The sequence below is a fragment of the Sceloporus occidentalis genome, unplaced genomic scaffold (genome assembly GCF_023333645.1).
Source record: "Sceloporus occidentalis isolate IW3139 unplaced genomic scaffold, rSceOcc1.0.p SCAF_8, whole genome shotgun sequence".
Classification (NCBI taxonomy): domain Eukaryota; kingdom Metazoa; phylum Chordata; class Lepidosauria; order Squamata; family Phrynosomatidae; genus Sceloporus; species Sceloporus occidentalis.
Window position 1 is genome coordinate 1,021,076 of NW_028316988.1, and position 18,912 is coordinate 1,039,987.

The 18,912-nt window shown below is 46.0% G+C and overlaps 1 protein-coding gene across 3 annotated transcripts in view; it reads left to right on the forward strand.

The window, feature by feature from the left end:
* Positions 1-18,912, forward strand: part of LOC149307608 (immunoglobulin superfamily member 21-like) — a 149,037-nt gene that overhangs the window by 63,312 nt on the left and 66,813 nt on the right. For all 3 annotated transcript variants that reach the window (XM_089536897.1, XM_089536896.1, XM_089536895.1), the window contains exon 2: positions 8,115-8,227. In XM_089536897.1, the coding sequence (XP_089393023.1) occupies positions 8,204-8,227 (24 nt within the window). In that variant the 5' untranslated portion in view covers positions 8,115-8,203. The remainder of the gene's footprint in view (positions 1-8,114; positions 8,228-18,912) is intronic.

Below are 18,912 nucleotides of genomic sequence, written 5' to 3' on the forward strand. Positions count from 1 at the left end.
TGTCTTGAAGACAACTGTCGCATTGCCAATCCAGTACATAAAGTAATTTGTTCCAGACTCCCCTTGGGCCTTTTTGGCTCCATCTCAGGTGAAGAGAAGGGAGAGGAGGCACGAACGAAAGCCGTCGCCATTTGCGCGCGCCACAATCAGCCAAAGCTAAACGCTCCTCTCCGAGCGCAGCTGCGCAGGGCTGTGAAATCGAGATTGGAAACGGCGAGATTCATTTTCTGACTGCTTCGACGGGCGCAGGCTCGCTGTTGGATTGCACCAGTCTACAGAGAAAAATCCTCGCCAGTTTCTTTGCTTCGGAGATATATTGTTCATACGTTTCAAACTGGGACACAATTGAGGCCCGTAGAGCAAACACTGAGATGGTGCCACTCTTTGTTGCAACTTCTTCGGAGCATATTTGGAACCACTGCACCGCATCTGTTCTCAATGTATTACCATCTGTGTGTCACGCTGAAGCCAGGAATTCGGAAGCACTGCCCTTATTATCGATTGGACGAAAGGCCAAACCTATCAGGGATCCCAGTTTTGACGCTGACTTACTAGGAAGAGCTTGTTGTCTGTGGAGCTGAAGCAGAAGGGTTGAGGAAAGCATGCAAGGAAACTTGAACCGACAGTGTCTCCAATGACTATGAAGCTTTAAAGGATGCACCCAAGGTTTCGAAACCAGTTTGCGATGGGTCACGAAGGGCTCCAAAAATAGCAAAGAAGTCCAAAAATGGGACAGGGGCTAGAATTGACCAGATGTCCGCTTTCAGTTCATTGAAGGTTGGTGGTGGCTTGGAGAGCCAGTGTGGTGTTATGTTGAATGTTGGATTATGACTTTACAGAACAGGGTTTGAATTCCACTCAGCCATGGAACCCACTGGCGACCCTGGGCAAGTCACACTCTCTCAGCCTCAGAGAATGGCAATGGGAAAGCCCCCTTGGAAAAAGAGGTTTGAGAGTAGGACTTCGACTCTGGAAATCAGGGTTTGATTTCCCTCTCAGTTGTAGAATCCTGTTGGGTGAACTTGAGTTAGTCACACCATCTCAGCCACAGAAAACCCTGTAATAGGTTTACATTAGGGTAGCCATAAGTCAGAAACTACTTGAAGGCACACAACACCAAAAATAGTAGTAGGTACAAGGTATGTTTGATGGGTTGAGGGTTGGGTTGGACTCCCAACCTGTTTCAATGCAGAAGCATCACTCCCAAAGACCTCCCAGTAGACACCTCCATTTTCCCTATTGGAAAAACTATTGGGTGCTGCTGGGATTCTCATGACAGGGTTGAGGGAACCACATGCCACAGCAGAAAGGTGCCTTGGAGGCCAAACGTGGCCCATGGATTGCACTGAACCCACCTCTGATTTACACCTTCCTTAAAGCCTTTGGGCAACACTACTAATCCCGAAGTTTTCCCTAGTAAGAATAAAGAACTGGGTGCTGGCAGGGCTCTTGGGGCCGTGGATCCCATGCCTTATGGGCCACATATGGCCCACATATTTCACTTTGCCCGTCCCCGATTTAGACGTTCCACATAGGCAGGGCAGAAGGACATATCTGTCCTGAATAGGATTACTATTACGTAACGTAATGCATCATGGAAACTAGGTCACCGGCTCTTTCCATTCATCTACTGTGCTGTCGAAATGCCGTTGTTTTAAAGTGGAATGACCCGGTGCCCTTGGTTATCCCATTGCGTTTGCATGGGAGGAGATACAACTTTGGATGCAGTCTCCTCCCAATCCCCATCCTTTTCTCATCCCACGTTTCAGGTTGTCCTCTCTCTGGTTGTTTCCACCTTCTTTCCAACCCTTTGGACTCTCTCCTTCCCTCGCCGCCGCTTCTCCATCTGACAGTTCCATTAAGAAATTATTTACATTTCTCCGTTGCTTGCTCCAGTGTCATTTCCTCGGCGCGGAGCTGAAATTGGATGTGAAGAGGGATCTCTTAGAAATAAGCCGTGTTGAGGTTCCATCATGGATTATGGAGACAAGAGGTGCAATTTACCTTTCAAATAGATGATGGGGTTACCAAGGAGGGCTGGAGTCCGGGAAGACATAGACAGAACGGTGAGGGCTGTTTTGGTTACTTGTTTTCCCCAACGAGAATACATTATGTGTGTTTTCTCTTTCCTGTCACCTTCTCCTAAGGATGTTAAGGACGAGAGTAAAATCACTTGGTTGCAACCTGGGCAAGTTTGGAGATGGGACAGAGTTGTCCTTTCTCAAAACTCAGTTTGGAGAACACTGATGGTGAGGGTTTGCTGGTTGGAATGGTTGGAATGGGGCAGAGCTGGAATCTATGCAATTGGATTTCTCAACTCGATTTCAGTTACTTTCCTGAAGACCACCGAGACGGAGAGAAAAATGTTCTCTCCATCTCGGTGGTCTTCAGGAAAGTAACTGAAATTAGTTGAGAAATCTGATTACATAGATTCCAACTCTGCCCGATCCCAACATGGCCAAAACTTACCCAAAGGAGGAGAGCCTTTGGCGCAGAAACCAATACCAATGAAGAACGGATGAGGGATCTAGGCAGGTTTAGCTAGAGAAGATCCAAGAGCAGATAAGACACAGTCTTCTTTACATATTTGAAGGGATGTTATATAGAACAATGCTTCTCAAACTGTGGTCTTCTAGATGACTTGGACTCCAGTTCCCAGAAGTCCTGAGTCTTGGCCATACTGGTTGGGATTCCTGGGCGTTGAAGTCCCAAATCTCTGGTGGGCCATAGTTTGAGAAGATGGAGCAAACATGAACCAGTGGATTCTATTTACAAGGAAAAATGTTAATGTTAATTAATGTTAATGTTAGGAGGAACTTCTTGAACGTAAGAGCTGTCTGAGAGTGGAGCAGACTGGGTGGTGGATTCCCCTTCTTTGGTATCCTTCAACAGAGGTTAGATGGACATCGTTCCTCCCTCGAGTGTTTCTTACTTATAGGGCTTGGCTGCAGACTCTTAACCACCTTGGTTGTCCTCCTCTGGACATATTTCAGCTTCTCTCAGTATCCATCTTAAGCCTCGTTGCCTAGAAATTCACACAGATTTCAGTATACATGTTTCCTAGTGTTACATGACTAAAGAGTGTCTGTGCTCCATTAGTTTCCCATTTCTCTTTAGTAATAAGATTGCTTCATGGTACAGAGGCTCCACATTAAGATGGATGATCCATGCGGAACCATGGCTAGAAGTCAATAGAGGACTTACATCTTCATAAGGGAACTAATGCCTGCAGGAAATAGAACTGAGCAGTTTCCCAACATCTGTCTTCAGGAAAGGACTGGCATGAAACTACTATGTTGGGAAGCCAGTCTGGCACATTGGGACCAATGTACAACAGGACTGATGCACAATAGAACTGATGCACAATGGGTCCAAATGTACAATGGTACTGCTGTACAGTGGGATCTAATGCACAGTGGGACCCTATGCACACTGGGACAGATGCACAACAGGATTGATATATAATGAGACCAATGCACAATAAGACTGATGCACAATGGATGTGATGCACAATGGGACCAAATTACAAGGGCATCAATGGGACCCAATGCACAATGGGACATGGTGCACAATGGGACCTGATGTATAATGGGAACCAATGCACAAAGGAAGCAATGCACAGTGTTCCCATTATATATCAGGTCCCAATGAGACCTGGTGTGTAATGGGACTGATGCACAATGGGACCCAGTGCACAAGACCCAGTGTGCATCAAGACACTGCCCAAGGAGTGCCAATGCACATAAGTAGAGCCCTATGCACATTGGGGGGGGGGGGGCACTCTTGTTGATACTCTGTTATACATTTTCACAATTCATTAACAGATTTCCACAGCACCTCTGCGATGTGGGCTGTGATAGACAGTTGTGTGGCCCATGCCTCCAATTCCAGAACAAGCAGAGTGCCGGAAATGGGGTGTCCGAACTGAAACATCATATGTTTCCTTTCCCTCCACTGTGCCTCCCATCCATTTTCTGAACAGGCCGAAGGGGAACCTGAAAAGAGATGATGGCACCGTCCGTAATTCATTATGCATTTCCCCTCAAGGTGCTTTTCCTAGCTGTCAAAAGTCACCTTGGCAACTTGGGTGCTCTGCGTTTTGCATGGCGCTTGGCGAGAGGTTTCAATGTTAACAAAAATGCCTCCTCCCTTCCTTGTTCCTCGCCTGTTGCTTCTCCGATCTTATCTTAGCACATTCACGGAGGGGGGAGAGAGGCAGCCTGGGATCCCTGCGAAAGTGGAAACAAATCCGAAGGATGCGTTCATATTGTGTCTCGGGTTTTGATTAAACTTTTGTAGACTGGAAGGGGGAGAGAGAGAGATGGATTGCGGGGTTGGAGCATGGACAGATTGAAAGACTCCTCATGAGGCTGCTGTCAGTGGATTAAAATGATCGGAGGCGTTTCGGTTCATGCTTTGGGTTGGGGAGTGTGAATTAGGTGAGCGCCGACCTGATGAAATTCTCGCACGGCGTCAACATAGCTGTCGCATGGACAATGTGACAAGTCCAGTCACATCCCGGCGAGCGCAATTGTCCCTCTGAGGGACCAGGTTCGAGGACAATCTGAGCCTCTTTCCCCCCCAAGGAATTTCCTCTCCATTGGGGTGAAAATCTTTCCATATTTCGAGAATGAAGACTGTCAGCAGGTTTTAGTTTGGTTTTCCTCCCATTGTTTGAGACTCGGAGGATTTTTGCAAACTTTTGGACCACTATTTGCACATTTGGCCTTTATTTGAAGATGTCTGTTGTTGTTGTGTGCCTTCAAGTCATTTCCGTCTGGTGGAAGCCATAAGGTGAACCTATCATGGGGTTTTCTTGGCGGGTTCCATCAGAGACCATCCTCTGAGGCTGAGAGAGAGTGATTGTGAAAGGTCATCCAGTGGTGTTTTGTGGGTTCACATTGCACATCTCTAGGGGAGGAAACTGTTCCAAGACACCCGGAAACTGGAACAACTCCGAACCATGAGACCACATCTACTCTGGCCACAAAAAACTATGGATGCCGGCCATGAAAGCCTTTGACTTCACATCATCCAGTGGGTTTTCATGGCCGAGCAAGGATTCAAACCCTGGTTTCCAGAGTGTGAGTCCAATGCTCAAACCATAACACTATGGCCACATTCCCACTTACAAATAAATCGCTTTGTGATCTGAATCGATGGATCAGTTTGGCAGAGAACCTGCATCAAGACATCTCCAAGGCCTCCTGTCCTCCGCTACTCTGCTCAGGTCCTGCAAATTCATACCCATGACCTTCCTAATAGAGTCTATCCATCTGCCATGAGGCCTTCCTCTCTTTCTTTTACTTTCTAGCTTTCCTGAGGACTATCCTTTATATCCCCAACTGGAGTTTGATCCTTTTGGCTCGCTCTACATCTCCAGTGGAAACACTCCAGCCCTGTCTCCCTATTATAACCCATCTGTCCAGCTTTGAGTAACGCTCTCTGAACATCCGGCGTCTCTTGATGGAGACAAATTGCCAGCAATAATTTCCCTGCCTGGTCATCTCTAATTCTTAAAGATTGTCAGTTACTTTGCTAAATGTATCTTAATAGCCAAAGTGTCGAGTCCTTTCTCCTTGGTTTTCCTTTTTGTGCTGAGGAAGGAAGGTGACAGAAGGAGTGGCTGGGAGTAATGAGGTGTCAAAGCCAGCATCTGGGTGCGATAAAAGAAGTGTGTCGGAAAATCAAGCATTCTCTTTCTCTTGCACATACACCAATGGCTTTTCGAGCGAGGCTTTTCGTTTCTTCATTCTCCATACATATATACACCCCCCCCCCCAAAAAAAAACCCTCTGAAGTCTTTTTAAACGACGTATATGATAAAGTTCCAAAAATTAATAATATAACTTCCCCTGTTTTCCTGACATTAAGACTCTTATGCTCTAATTGGATAATAATATACCCGTGTCATTTTTATTCAAAGGGACTTGCGAATGCATGGATTTTGGTATCAATGGGGGGGTCCTGGAACCAAACCCCAGAGGATACCAAGGGCCCACTGTAACAACAACAACAACAACAACAACAATAGTATTTAATGGGACTTGCACATGCATGGATTTTTGTATCCATGAGGAGTCCTGGAACCAAACCCTAGTGGATACCAAGGGCCCACTGTAGTAATAGTAGTAGTAGTAGTAGTAGTAGTAGTAGTAGTATTTAATGGGACTTGTGCATGCATGGAACTAAACCCCAAAGGATACCAAGGTCCCACTGTAATAATAATAATAGTTTATTGTATTTAATGGGACTTGTGCATGCATGGATTTTGGTATCTATGGAGGGTTCTGGAACCAAACCCCAAAGGATACCAAGGGCCCACTGTAATAATATTGGAAACCACAGGGGTCCTGGTACCAAACCAGCAGATACCAAGGGAACCACTGTCGTCGTCGTCATCATCATCATCATCATCAAAGGAAGGTGGTGTGTCTCTTCTCTTCTACAGGTTCTGCTAGCGAAAGCAAAGCCTCCAGAGGGTCAGGGCAAAATGTAGCTCGGATTCCTCCTATTCATTTTCTCTTAAGTGAGCCTCTGGATTTATTACCATAGAAGCACCTGTTCTTTTCACGCTGACAGCTCGATTGGCTGGGTGAGCATCACATGACGCCCCTGGCATTAATCATATCGTTTGTAGCCGGTTGCCTGGGGACTTGTGCCAAACAGGTGTTCATTGCCTTGCCTTGCCTTCCCTCCGGTTCCCACTGTCTGCCTCTGCTGCCGTTCCCAGCTTAGAAACAAGACGCCTGTCTGTCACCCATAATGCTTTCATAGGAATAATCTCGCTTTGCAAAGAGCCGTGCGCCTTTTCCTTTTCAACCCTGCCCACCCTGTTTTGCCGTTCGCTTGGGGTTTAGGAAGAACGGTGCAAGCCAGAATCCTTTGGCTGTTTTTGTCTGATGCAGGACTGTATTCAATGCAAGGCTGCAGCCAAAGAGTCGCAAATGTGATGCTCCTGTGCACAAATGGGCATGTGCTTTGCACGTTCCTATTGTGCATGGATGCCTCGGCTGAGGTCCTACATTGTTTCACATTCACGCCAGCACTTGTTGCTGGACTTACAATACATCGCAACTATGCAATTCCTATGCTGAATGACACTGCGGTGCAAAATGTGAGAAATGGCGAATGTACAGAGTTGTGCGAGATTGTATAGATATTTTAATCTAGGCACCGTATCTTTCCTAGGTATTTCCGGGCACATTACTTCCAAGGCATGACACTGCCTGAGCATCTTATGCATAATAAGGGGGAATATGGTAGTTGTGATAGTGGTTTGAGCAATGGATTATGACTCTAGAGACCAGAAACCGGAGAGGAATCTTGGATTGATGAGAACCTTTGCAGCCCAAGTCTAATTTAACACAAAATTCATTTATGTTCGTTGCACAGAAAACTGCATTTTTCATCCACGCAGGAAACAGCGGTTTTGCACAGAAAACATTTTCTTTTCCTGCGCAGAAACCTTTTTCCCTGCCTGAATATTATTTTCTGCGCAGAAACATGTGCTGTTTCCAGCCCCAGAAAGTGTTTTTTTGTTCTTGCATAGAACAAGAGTGTGCATTTTATGTGTGTCCAAAACCGATGGTTTGAAAACCGCAGAGTCTTCGAAGACTTTCTTGCAACGAGAAGGAAATGGCTAAAATCCCTTACTGCCTTGGCGCAGCCCTATTACTTGTGACATTGGCTGTGAAACACCTGTCAGTTTTGCTTCCTTCTGCATCAGGATTTTCAAAGAAAAACCCTCTTGTTGGACAGCTGCGGAAAGTCCAGTGGCTTTTAAAAACTTGTGTATGTATTTATTATTGTGCTGTTTTAAAAATGCAAGAGCCTCTTTGTTTTCTAAATGCACTTCCATTACATAGCAAGGCCAGTTGCAATTAATGGCTTTATTATTCTGATGTATTTCTGGGCTGCACTTGGTTCAGCTTCCATCATTTTGTGAATTTATTTGCATTGTTTCATTATTCATTGGTGGCATTTTGGAAATCGGCTCAGCGTCTGGAAAGTCTCACAGAGCGCATTAGCACACTAGACCTTCTTTACCCCTCAGTGCATAATAATAATAGTGATAATAATAATGGTGATCCCTTTCTCCTCCTCTGTTCCAGGTTACCTGACGGTCAGCATCGAGCCGCTTCCACCTGTCGTGGTCGGGGATGCCGTGACGTTGAAATGTAACTTCAAGACCGATGGGAGGATGCGGGAAATAGTCTGGTACCGGGTAAGCGCATTAAACTTTTCAATTTCTTGCTTTGCTCAGTGGTCTTGCGTTCAAATCAGAGTTTCACCATTGTCATGGTAAGCCTTCAACTGAAATGGTTCTAGTGGGTTTCTCTTACACCAGGAGCAGGTCTTTTGTCTGTCTTATGGCTCTTGATTATTTATCCTTGATCAAGCAGATATTTCCATTTGTTTGGGGATGCATGTATGTTTTTGGATATCCATGGGACCATCCTTTTTGGATATCCGTGGGACCGTCATTTTTGGATATCTATGGGACCATCCTTTTTGGATATCCATGGGACCGTCCTTTTTGGATATCCATGTGACCGTCCTTTTTGGATATCCATGGGACCATCCTTTTTGGATATCCATGTGACCGTCCTTTTTGGATATCCATGTGACCGTCCTTTTTGGATATCCATGGGACCATCCTTTTTGGATATCCATGGGACCATCCTTTTTGGATATCCATGTGACCGTCCTTTTTGGATATCCATGGGACCATCCTTTTTGGATATCCATGTGACCGTCCTTTTTGGATATCCATGTGACCGTCCTTTTTGGATATCCATGGGACCATCCTTTTTGGATATCCATGGGACCATCCTTTTTGGATATCCATGTGACCGTCCTTTTTGGATATCCATGGGACCATCCTTTTTGGATATCCATGGGACCGTCCTTTTTGGATATCTATGGGACCGTCCTTTTTGGATATCCATGGGACCGTCCTTTTTGGATATCCATGGGACCATCCTTTTTGGATATCCATGTGACCGTCCTTTTTGGATATCCATGGGACCATCCTTTTTGGATATCCATGGGACCGTCCTTTTTGGATATCCATGGGACCATCCTTTTTGGATATCCGTGGGACCGTCATTTTTGGATATCTATGGGACCATCCTTTTTGGATATCCATGGGACCATCCTTTTTGGATATCCATGGGACCATCCTTTTTGGATATCCATGTGACCGTCCTTTTTGGATATCCATGGGACCATCCTTTTTGGATATCCATGGGACCGTCCTTTTTGGATATCTATGGGACCGTCCTTTTTGGATATCCATGGGACCGTCCTTTTTGGATATCCATGGGACCATCCTTTTTGGATATCCATGGGACCGTCCTTTTTGGATATCCATGCGACCGTCCTTTTTGGATATCCATGGGACCGTCCTTTTTGGATATCCATGGGACCGTCCTTTTTGGATATCCATGCGACCATCCTTTTTGGATATCCATGGGACCGTCCTTTTTGGATATCTATGGGACTATCCTTTTTGGATATCCATGTGACCGTCCTTTTTGGATATCCATGGGACCATCCTTTTTGGATATCCATGGGACCGTCCTTTTTGGATATCTATGGGACCGTCCTTTTTGGATATCCATGGGACCGTCATTTTTGGATATCCATGGGACCGTCCTTTTTGGATATCCATGGGACCATCCTTTTTGGATATCCATGCGACCATCCTTTTTGGATATCCATGGGACCGTCCTTTTTGGATATCTATGGGACTATCCTTTTTGGATATCCATGGGACCGTCCTTTTTGGATATCCATGGGACCATCCTTTTTGGATATCCATGGGACCGTCCTTTTTGGATATCCATGCGACTATCCTTTTTGGATATCCATGGGACCGTCCTTTTTGGATATCTATGGGACTATCCTTTTTGGATATCCATGGGACCATCCTTTTTTGATATCCATGGGACCGTCCTTTTTGGATATCCATGGGACCGTCCTTTTTGGATATCCATGCGACCATCCTTTTTGGATATCCATGGGACCGTCCTTTTTGGATATCCATGGGATCATCCTTTTTGGATATCCATGGGACCATCCTTTTTGGATATCCATGGGACCGTCCTTTTTGGATATCCATGGGACCATCCTTTTTTGATATCTATGGGACTATCCTTTTTGGCTATCCATGGGACCGTCCTTTTTGGATATCCATGGGACCATCCTTTTTGGATATCTATGGGACCGTCCTTTTTGGATATCCATGGGACCATCCTTTTTTGATATCTATGGGACTATCCTTTTTGGATATCCATGGGACCGTCCTTTTTGGATATCCATGGGACCATCCTTTTTGGATATCTGTGCGACCATCATTTGGGATATCCAAGGGGCCATCCTCCAGTACCATATTTCCAAAGAGTCCGTTCTCTTTATTCATTCATTGTCCAGCTTCGATACAAACCAGGAACATTATGGCATGGATGAGAGCAAACACAGAGTATTCGTTTGAGGGTTAGACTAGGGCTGCATCTGCACCGCAGAAATAATGCAGTTTGACACTGCTTTAACTGCTGTGGCTCAATACTGTGGGATTCTGGGATCTGTAGTTTATTGTCACCCTAGAGCCCTCTGACAGAGAAGGCTAAATGTCTCCCAAATGACAGTTCCCAGATTCCATAGCATTGAGCCACAACTGTTAAAGCATTGTATGGCCGTAAGTCAAAAACGACACGAACGCACACAATAGCAATAAATGCCATGGATGATTTTGACTTTACTGATATAATGGTATAACCATATGATCATGAGACTATAAAATCTTGTGTCGTTAGACCTTTCTTAATCTTGGAACATGAGACCAACAAGGATTCTAGAACCCATCTTCCTGGTTGCAGGACCCAACATCCCCTTTGCCCTTTCTTGTCAGAGAAGTGAAGGAAAGTGAATCATCTTTATGTCCCTGCAATGTACGCATAAGAGTCAGGCTGCAAAATCCCAGCATGTGTGAGCAATCTGTGTCAAACGCCATTTAGTTCCAGGTCACCTGGACCGCTCCGCCAGCCGGAGGTCTATTTATCTCCAAACCCATTAAGTCCTTCCTGGGGATGACGGGAGTTTAACCCTGCCTGGGATTGCAATTGCCATCGCTCTCTGGCCGATGCCCTCTCCGCTTGCTCCCAGCCAACCTGCGCAAGGAAGATGGAAGGAGATGCTTATTGTGTGTCTTATCGTTTTGGTTGGTTTGCCTCCAGTCGTACTTTTAACAAATGAGGGGAAAAAGCCAAAGACTCACACTGGGCAGCATCCTGGTTTTTTTTACACACACACACACACACACACACACACACACCCATTTCCAGATGCTGTTTCGATATGTACAAAATAAACACGGACTTACCATATACATTCGACTATAGGTCGATCTCATGTATAAGTCAAGGGTGGATTTTGGGGGCTAAAATTATGGATTTTGATATGACTCATGTATAATAAGTCGAGGGTAAAATTTAGGTGCATGTGACAAAGGATCTATAGGATGAAGCAAAGGGAAATGATGCCAAAGAACTTAACAAAATCCCAGCAGATATAATGGATGGATGGATGAATGGATGGATGGATGGATGGATGGATGGATGGATGGATGGATGGATGAGAGAGCACAGGAGCATCAGTGTTTTCAGGACAGATTACATTTTTGCCTTTCACGAAGGGATGGTTCCTTTTTATAAGAGTTAAAGATACAGTACTTACATTGACCCTTGGATTCTAGTCTTATACATGAGTATTGACAGTAAGTACCTTAATGCAAACACCTGCTCATTGTGGAACGGCTCATTGTTGGAACCAGAGGTTGCATCCCGCCCTTCTTCCCAGGCCCAAAGACTTTGGAGACCAAGGTTCAAATTCCCGCAGGGCCATAAAGCATTCGAATCAGATCAAAATCCTTTGAGAAATGTGTGCCTTGGGAGGAAGAGAAGGAGAAGTCCAAAATTTGAGCTCTACCTGAGTCAAAGGGAATTTCCCGTCCAATGGAGAATAGAAAGAGTCATCTGAAGGACCTTAAAGCATGGAAAGGTGGAAGAGTCAGAGGAGCAGAAGTTCATAGACGGGGGACGTAATGAGCGACGAAGGCTAGAAATAGCAAAAGAGGAGAAGAGAGTGGACAGATTTAAAGGTTACCGAATGGGCTGGGAAGCCAGCAAAGGCTGGAAGGATTAAATGATCCGAGGTCTGCCCTTCCTACTGAAGGGTAGCTTCACACAAGTGGAGAAATATTAATCTAAGTCATGGGGGGAAATCAAAAATGAGAAAGAAATGTATAGGCTGGTATTCTACACGACACATATGTCTTCATCCATGGCTTTGTGCGCACATGAAATTGAATTGCGTAGCTTCACAATGAGAGCCAGAGAAGTATAATGGTTAGGATGTTGGAGACACTGGCTGACTTTGGGCAAGTCATGCTCTCTTAGCCTCAGCAGAAAGCAAAAGGTGAGCCTCCTCTGAACAAATCTGGCCAAGGAAACCCCAGGATAAGTTTGCCTTAGTGTCATCATAAACTGGAAACAGCAACAGCCAAAGTTTCGGGATGCTTTAATCTCTCTTTCAAGCCAAAAACAGCTCCAGTGTGATAAACTCTACTGTCATCCCCGGATCCATATTTTCTCTCCTGACCTCCTGCTTATCTAACTTGCAAGATCGGGTGCAATCTCACAAATAGGGAACCCAAGTCAAGGACTCTAATCGGCATTCATAAATATAATTTTTGCAAGAACTATCAGTATGAGAGGTTGTTGGAAGACACTCTAAGTGTGTGTGTGTATATATATATATCTCCCAGTCCTTTTTCCCTCTCCATTCCAAGCAGATGTCAGGCACCACGGGGATTTCACAGAGAAACAATATTATGATGTGGGTGGCGAGAGAAAGTAGAGGAGGAGAAAGAGAAAGAGGCAGAGACAAATCCCTGGTGGAGGTTATTTTTTTAATACGCAGCGACATTTAAGATTCCCTGAGCGAAGGCACCGCAATTCTCCTGCGGCCTGGGCTGACCCCATTGGGAAAGCAAATCAACTCTAATGGGAAGAGAAGGGCTTCGGTGGTGGGAGGCGGACATCTTATCGCCACAGTCTGGGGGTCAGAGGCTGGAGGGGAGGATGGGATGCGTTGTGGGATGGACTGTAGGATAGGTGGGCGGTTATGACATCAACCCCGGGTCAGTTTCCCCCCTGGCTCATGTCACCAGTTAAAAACACATGGAGGAAATCCAATCACACTCTTAGAGTTGGAAGGGACCCCAAGGGTCACCTAGTCCAACCCTTCGCCAAGCAGTAATGCACAACCGAAGCACTCCCATGAGATGGCCACCCAACCTCTGTTTCAGGACCTCCAAAGTAAGACAGTGTGTGTTTCCCAAACTTTGGTCCTCCAAACCAAACACTGTTCTGATGTTTTGGACTTCAGCTAGCTGAGGCCTCTGGGAGTCAAAGAGGCTGTGCAGACTGGCACTTGGGGTTTCAAGCTGGATTCTTCCCAACCCTACCTGGAGAACCTTGGTCTTCCCACCTGGTGGTCTCCCATCCAGGTATTCACCAAGTCAGATTTTGCGTTCCGGGTGGTATGATGTCTCTATCTCCTCCAGATTCTTCTCTGACCTCCCCTGTTCCTGGCCTTACCTCCTGGCTGCATGCCTTCTTCCTCCCTCCCTCTCTCTCCAGCTTTCACTGGATCAGCTCCAGTGCAGATGGACCCAAGTAGCTTAATGTAGTGGATGCCAATGTGAGCTTCCCTCCCTTGTCCTTGTTCTCTTGTCCCTGGTTAACATGGCTCTGCTTAAAGCCCCATGGGAATACAGTCAAGCCAGGAATGGAGAGGTCAGAGAACCAGAGAAGAAGCTGAGGGAGATACCATCATCATACTACCTGGAGCACATACACCTGGGCGTCATTCTCATTGGGCATTTAATTTGAATTGTGAGTCGAGTCCACTCTGGATTGAGAAATCAATTCATCAGAGTCATCGTTCCCACTACAAAGCATGTCGTTTTAGGAGCACATGCATTCAGTTTTTCTTGACCCATGCTCCTCATTTCAGTTCATTTGTGTTTTTAATCAGAATTTACCAAAATTCGGAAGTATCTACATTTCTCCCTGTTGAAATCCATTTGGTTAGTTTTGGCCTAGCTTTCTATTCTATTTCAAGTGTGGATCCTGCCCTCTGGAATCTTAGCTACCTCTCCTAATTTGATGTCATTTGCAAATGCGATAAGCATGCCCTCTACTCTACTCTACTGTATTATATTCTATTCATCCATCCCTTTATTCATATCCCACCTTTCTCCCAATATGGGTTCCATCATCCAAGGCATTGATCAAGATGTTGAACAGCACTGGGCCCAAGTTTCCTTTTGTTGGTCATAACAAGGCAGAAGTGACAAAGAATCCTGCATGAATTGTTGCAGACACCTCTGCATCCTCCTTAGCACTTCGTGAAGATTTCCACAACCCTTCAGCCGATTCCGCCTCTTCGACTCTTCCTAAGCCTGGTCCCTTCCATTATGCTAGGCCTAATTTCTTAAAAATCCTGTCCAAGCCCATTCTATTTAACATACATCAAAAATGCCTGTACAGTTCATGGGCTTCTCCTCTCTCCCCTTCCGCCACCCGCCTCCTGCTCTGTCCTTGTACATTGTCGGGCGCGCAACTTGGATTGTAAAGGCAACCATCCATGCCGGCGGAATTAGACATGTTAGGAAAAGATTAGAAGTACAGTCTTGCTGGAGATGGCGTACCGCAGCAAATAGTCACTCATTTAAAAAGCCAGGAGAAAATGAAAACTATCTAACCTTGCAGAATTACGACTCGGGGGGAATAGGAATGATGGGGATCATTACGGATGCTATAGCGGCGAGTAGATTTATCAGTTTGTTTAATTGATTAAACATAGCTTCTGGTTGACTGGAAAGGGGTCCCACCTTTGAGGCGTCCCACCTCCGAATGGTGTGGTCCCCCTGCCATCAGCCAGATGGTTTCTAGAGTCTTTTTCAGAAACGTGGCCAAATGATAACAACCCTCTGGTGGCATGGAAGGGTTCATTTGTGTGTTGTAGTCCTTGCCGTGAAGATAAGAGGAAAGACCATCCACAATCTGAGATCTGCAGATGGCACCATACTACTAGCGGAAAACATCACAGACTTGGAACCATGGCTGAAGAAAGTCAAGGAAGAAAGTGCAGTGGCAAGACAAAAATAATGACCATGGAGGACCTACATACAGTCAACATAGACAACGAGGAAATCGAAATAACTATTGTCCATACATTGGATCAAACGCTGATCAGAATGGAGACTGCAGCCAAGAAGACTAGGAATGTGAAGGGCAGCAATGAAAGAACTGGACGGTGGGGATGAGGCCTTAGTATGCAATGCAAAAAAGACCAGAGTCTTCCGAATGCATTATTTTTGCTGACTTCATCCATTTGCTTCCTCACTTTGGGCAGGATAATACCAACGGACTCTCTAAGTTAAATCCTACATCCAAGTTGCATCCCAGTTAAATCCTCTCCTAGGTCTTTCTGTGATTCCCTGACTGTGTTCCTGGTCTGTATTGCAGTCTTGCGCATGCGCATGTGTGAGGGTCCTTCCCTCCCTCTGCACCCTTGGTCCCTTTTCCACTCAACTGCAGCCCCACTCCGTAATATTGGATTAGCCCACTTTTCCCCCAGAAAAGCTGATTTTTTTCTTTCCATTTGCATAATCCTTTCCCCTCCCTTCCATTGCAGTGCTCTGGTGATAAGACGTGGTGGTTGTGTATATGTGTGTCTGTGTGTCTGTGTGTGTGTTGGGGTTTGGGCTTGGGAGGAAATTATCTCTGCACACTGTGTGGTTACAAGTCGAGGAAGACGCGCAAAGAGGGAATAGACTTCTATTTTTAACCTCCGCACACAGAGGAAAGAAGAAAGCTTTCACTCTTTCTAATAGATGAAGTTCGAACCTCCTTCGCCTCTGCGTTCCTTCCTTCCCTCCCTCCCACCTTGCTTTCTGGCTCCTCTTGGAAAGCAGATTTTTTAAAAACACACTTTGAGTTTGGGACTACAAAGCCTCTGAGAAAGGAAGCATCTACACTGTAGGAATAATGCAATTTGGCATCACTTTAAGTGCTGTCGCTCTATCCTATGTAATCCTGTGGATTTGTAGTTTTGCGAGGTCTTTCGCCTTCTTTGGAAAAGAACTCCATATGTAGGATGGAGTTGTGGCAGTTAAAGCGGTGATAAACTGCATTGTTTCTACAGTGAAGATGCACCTGTCCCCAAAAGACCACATCATGCTATCCAAGCTCCCCAGGTCTTTAAGATCTTCCACAGAGGGCTTTCTCTTGGTCCCACTATCATCACAATAGATGAGGACACAGGAGAAGGCCTTGTCAGGAGCTGTTTCCAAGCTGTAGAAACTCCTTTCCGCAGGTGGTTCAACTGTAGCACAAGAGGTCCACCAAAAGGAGGACCACAAGAGGTCCACCAAAGATGGTGCCTTCAAGGCACTTCCTTAGTCAGTGCAGATATGTAGGAAGAAGAGGAGGGAAATGAATGCATTGCCTTCTCCCCAGTAAAATTGTCCTCCAATCCCCTTGTCATTTCCAGCAGTGCGGAGAGTGAGAAATTGGAAATCGGTCACCCCTGGAACTCTTCCATTTGCTAAGATTCCCTTCCCTGGCGCACTTGGCTGGCCCTCTTTTCTTTGGGTTCCCAAACTCGGGTGAGCATCATCCCTTTCAGCAGTTATGAGAGCGTAAATTGAAATTACAGTATCACACTTTCTGGAGTTGGGAACAACCTGAATTGACCCCTCCAAAACCCACTCTTGCAACTGGGCAGCACCTAGACTGATCTGTTTCTGAGGCGCTGGAGGTCAGGATTTTGGGAAACGGGGCTTATGGTGCTCTCCTGGTTAGAGGTCGCCTTGGAACAAGTGGTTGTGGTTGGACTCTTCATGATATGCCCCATGACCAAGAGGGCACCTCCTCGCCCTCTCTCAATTCTTCCTCCTCCTCCTCTGCTTCAGATCCATCACCTTCTCCCCTCTTTTCCAAATGTTTCCTCCTTTTCCTTCTCTCCTTCCTCCTCCAATTCCTTCTCTCATCCTCTGCTTCAAATTCATTTTCTTCTCCTCTTCTTCTCCAAATTGTTCTCCTTGTTTCTCTTCCACCTCCAAATTCTTCCTTCTCTTCCTCCTCGTTCTCCTTCAATTCCTTCTCTCCTCCTTCTCCACTCTTTCAAATCCATCTCCTCCTCCTCTCCTTCCAATTTCTCCTCCTCCCTCCTCCTCCTCCTTCAAATTGTTCTCCTCCTCCTCTCCTAATTCTTCTTCCTCCTCCTCCTCCTCCCAAATTCTTCCTTCCCCTCTCCTTCCATTTCTTCCTCCTTTTCCTCCTCTTCTTCTTTCTTCTCCTCTTTTCCGCTCCCCTTTTCTCACTCCTGTGGGGCTGAAAATACATCTCGCCTTCTCCTCCTGGCTCCATGTTAAGAATGAACAATTGCCTTCCTTCCCTTGAACTTGAGTTATATTTATGCGGTATGTAAATGGTTTTCAACAGAGACAGTCAGCAGGAGATGGGGAACAGGTGTGAGCAATAGTTACCCAGCAGGTGCTGCCATCTCTTCCTCTCTTTCCAAAAGAGAAAGCCCCCCACTCCATTCTAGAGCAGTCTCCCCACAAGCAGGACTACAAGCCCCATCATCCTAGCCCCTTCCCTTCTCTCTTTCATCCAGCAGGTTAAGACCTTTTCATTTAGGTAGGCCTTTCGCTGCTTCTGTTTCCACAAGCATAATAGCATTCTAAGTGTTGTTGGATTGCAAGTCCCATCAGCCCTAGCTAGCATAGCCAATAGTGCAACTACAAGTTGCAGCTACATAGCTCCAGTCTGGTATAAACGCACAAGGAGGTCTCCAACTGTTTCATATTGTGGCAATAAGTTCCTTGGGTTCTCCATTCATCATCTCAAGAAGGCTCCCATTTCTTGGCACCTGGACTCTGCATCTGAAGACAGAGTAACTTCCATTTCTGAGAAATGGAGCTACTTCCTTGTCTTCCACCTCCAGCATTTTTAAAATCACTTGATCGCATTCCCCTTCTTGATGGTTTTGTTCCTCTAGGCTGCGATGCAAACCGTGCAACCTTTCCCCATAGAAAAGGTGCGTCAACCCCCATCCTCATTTCCAACCCTTGTCAGCTTTTTGGAGCCGGGGCGGCTGGACCGACTTCTGCCGAAAGCAAAGCCGAGTGCGAGGAGATGGTTTCGACTCCAGGTTGCCATGGAAACCCTCCCATCCCTGGGACTGACCGTTCCTTGGAAGGGCTGTATCTCTCTCTTCCACTCTCCGTTGAACAAAACCTCCCATTCCTTTGCTTAAAATGTTGATTTGTTCTGAGTCGGCCTTATCAGGAGAAGCCAGGATGCAGGGAAGGACCTCTGTGCAGCCACCAGGGCAAGGGCTACAACAATGGCTCCCTTGGCGTGATGCTGGGGACCAATCCAAAGAATAAAAGGGGCTTTGTGGTTTGGGGACGTCTTGGCAGGATGGTCATGTTGCGGAGAACATCCACTCTGAAGGCAAGGCAGACCCCACAGGTTGGACCTACACCAGCTTTTCCCAAGATGGTGGCTATTGCTCCCATCCTCTCTGAACGTTGGTTGGGGATAAGTGTACCTTTAGTTTGAAGGCATCTGGAGGATGTTGGGTTGGGGAAGTATGGCCTTCAACCTTGGGTGGCTATTGAGTGATGGCTTCAAAGTACTTCTGGGTGGTACCTGCTGAGATTACATATCTAAACGTTGACGGACTTGGAAAGATTTCTTCAGAGGAGGTCAACCATTGCCTCCCTCTGAGGTTGAGAGATTGGGATGAGTTTCCCTGGATGAGTAGGGA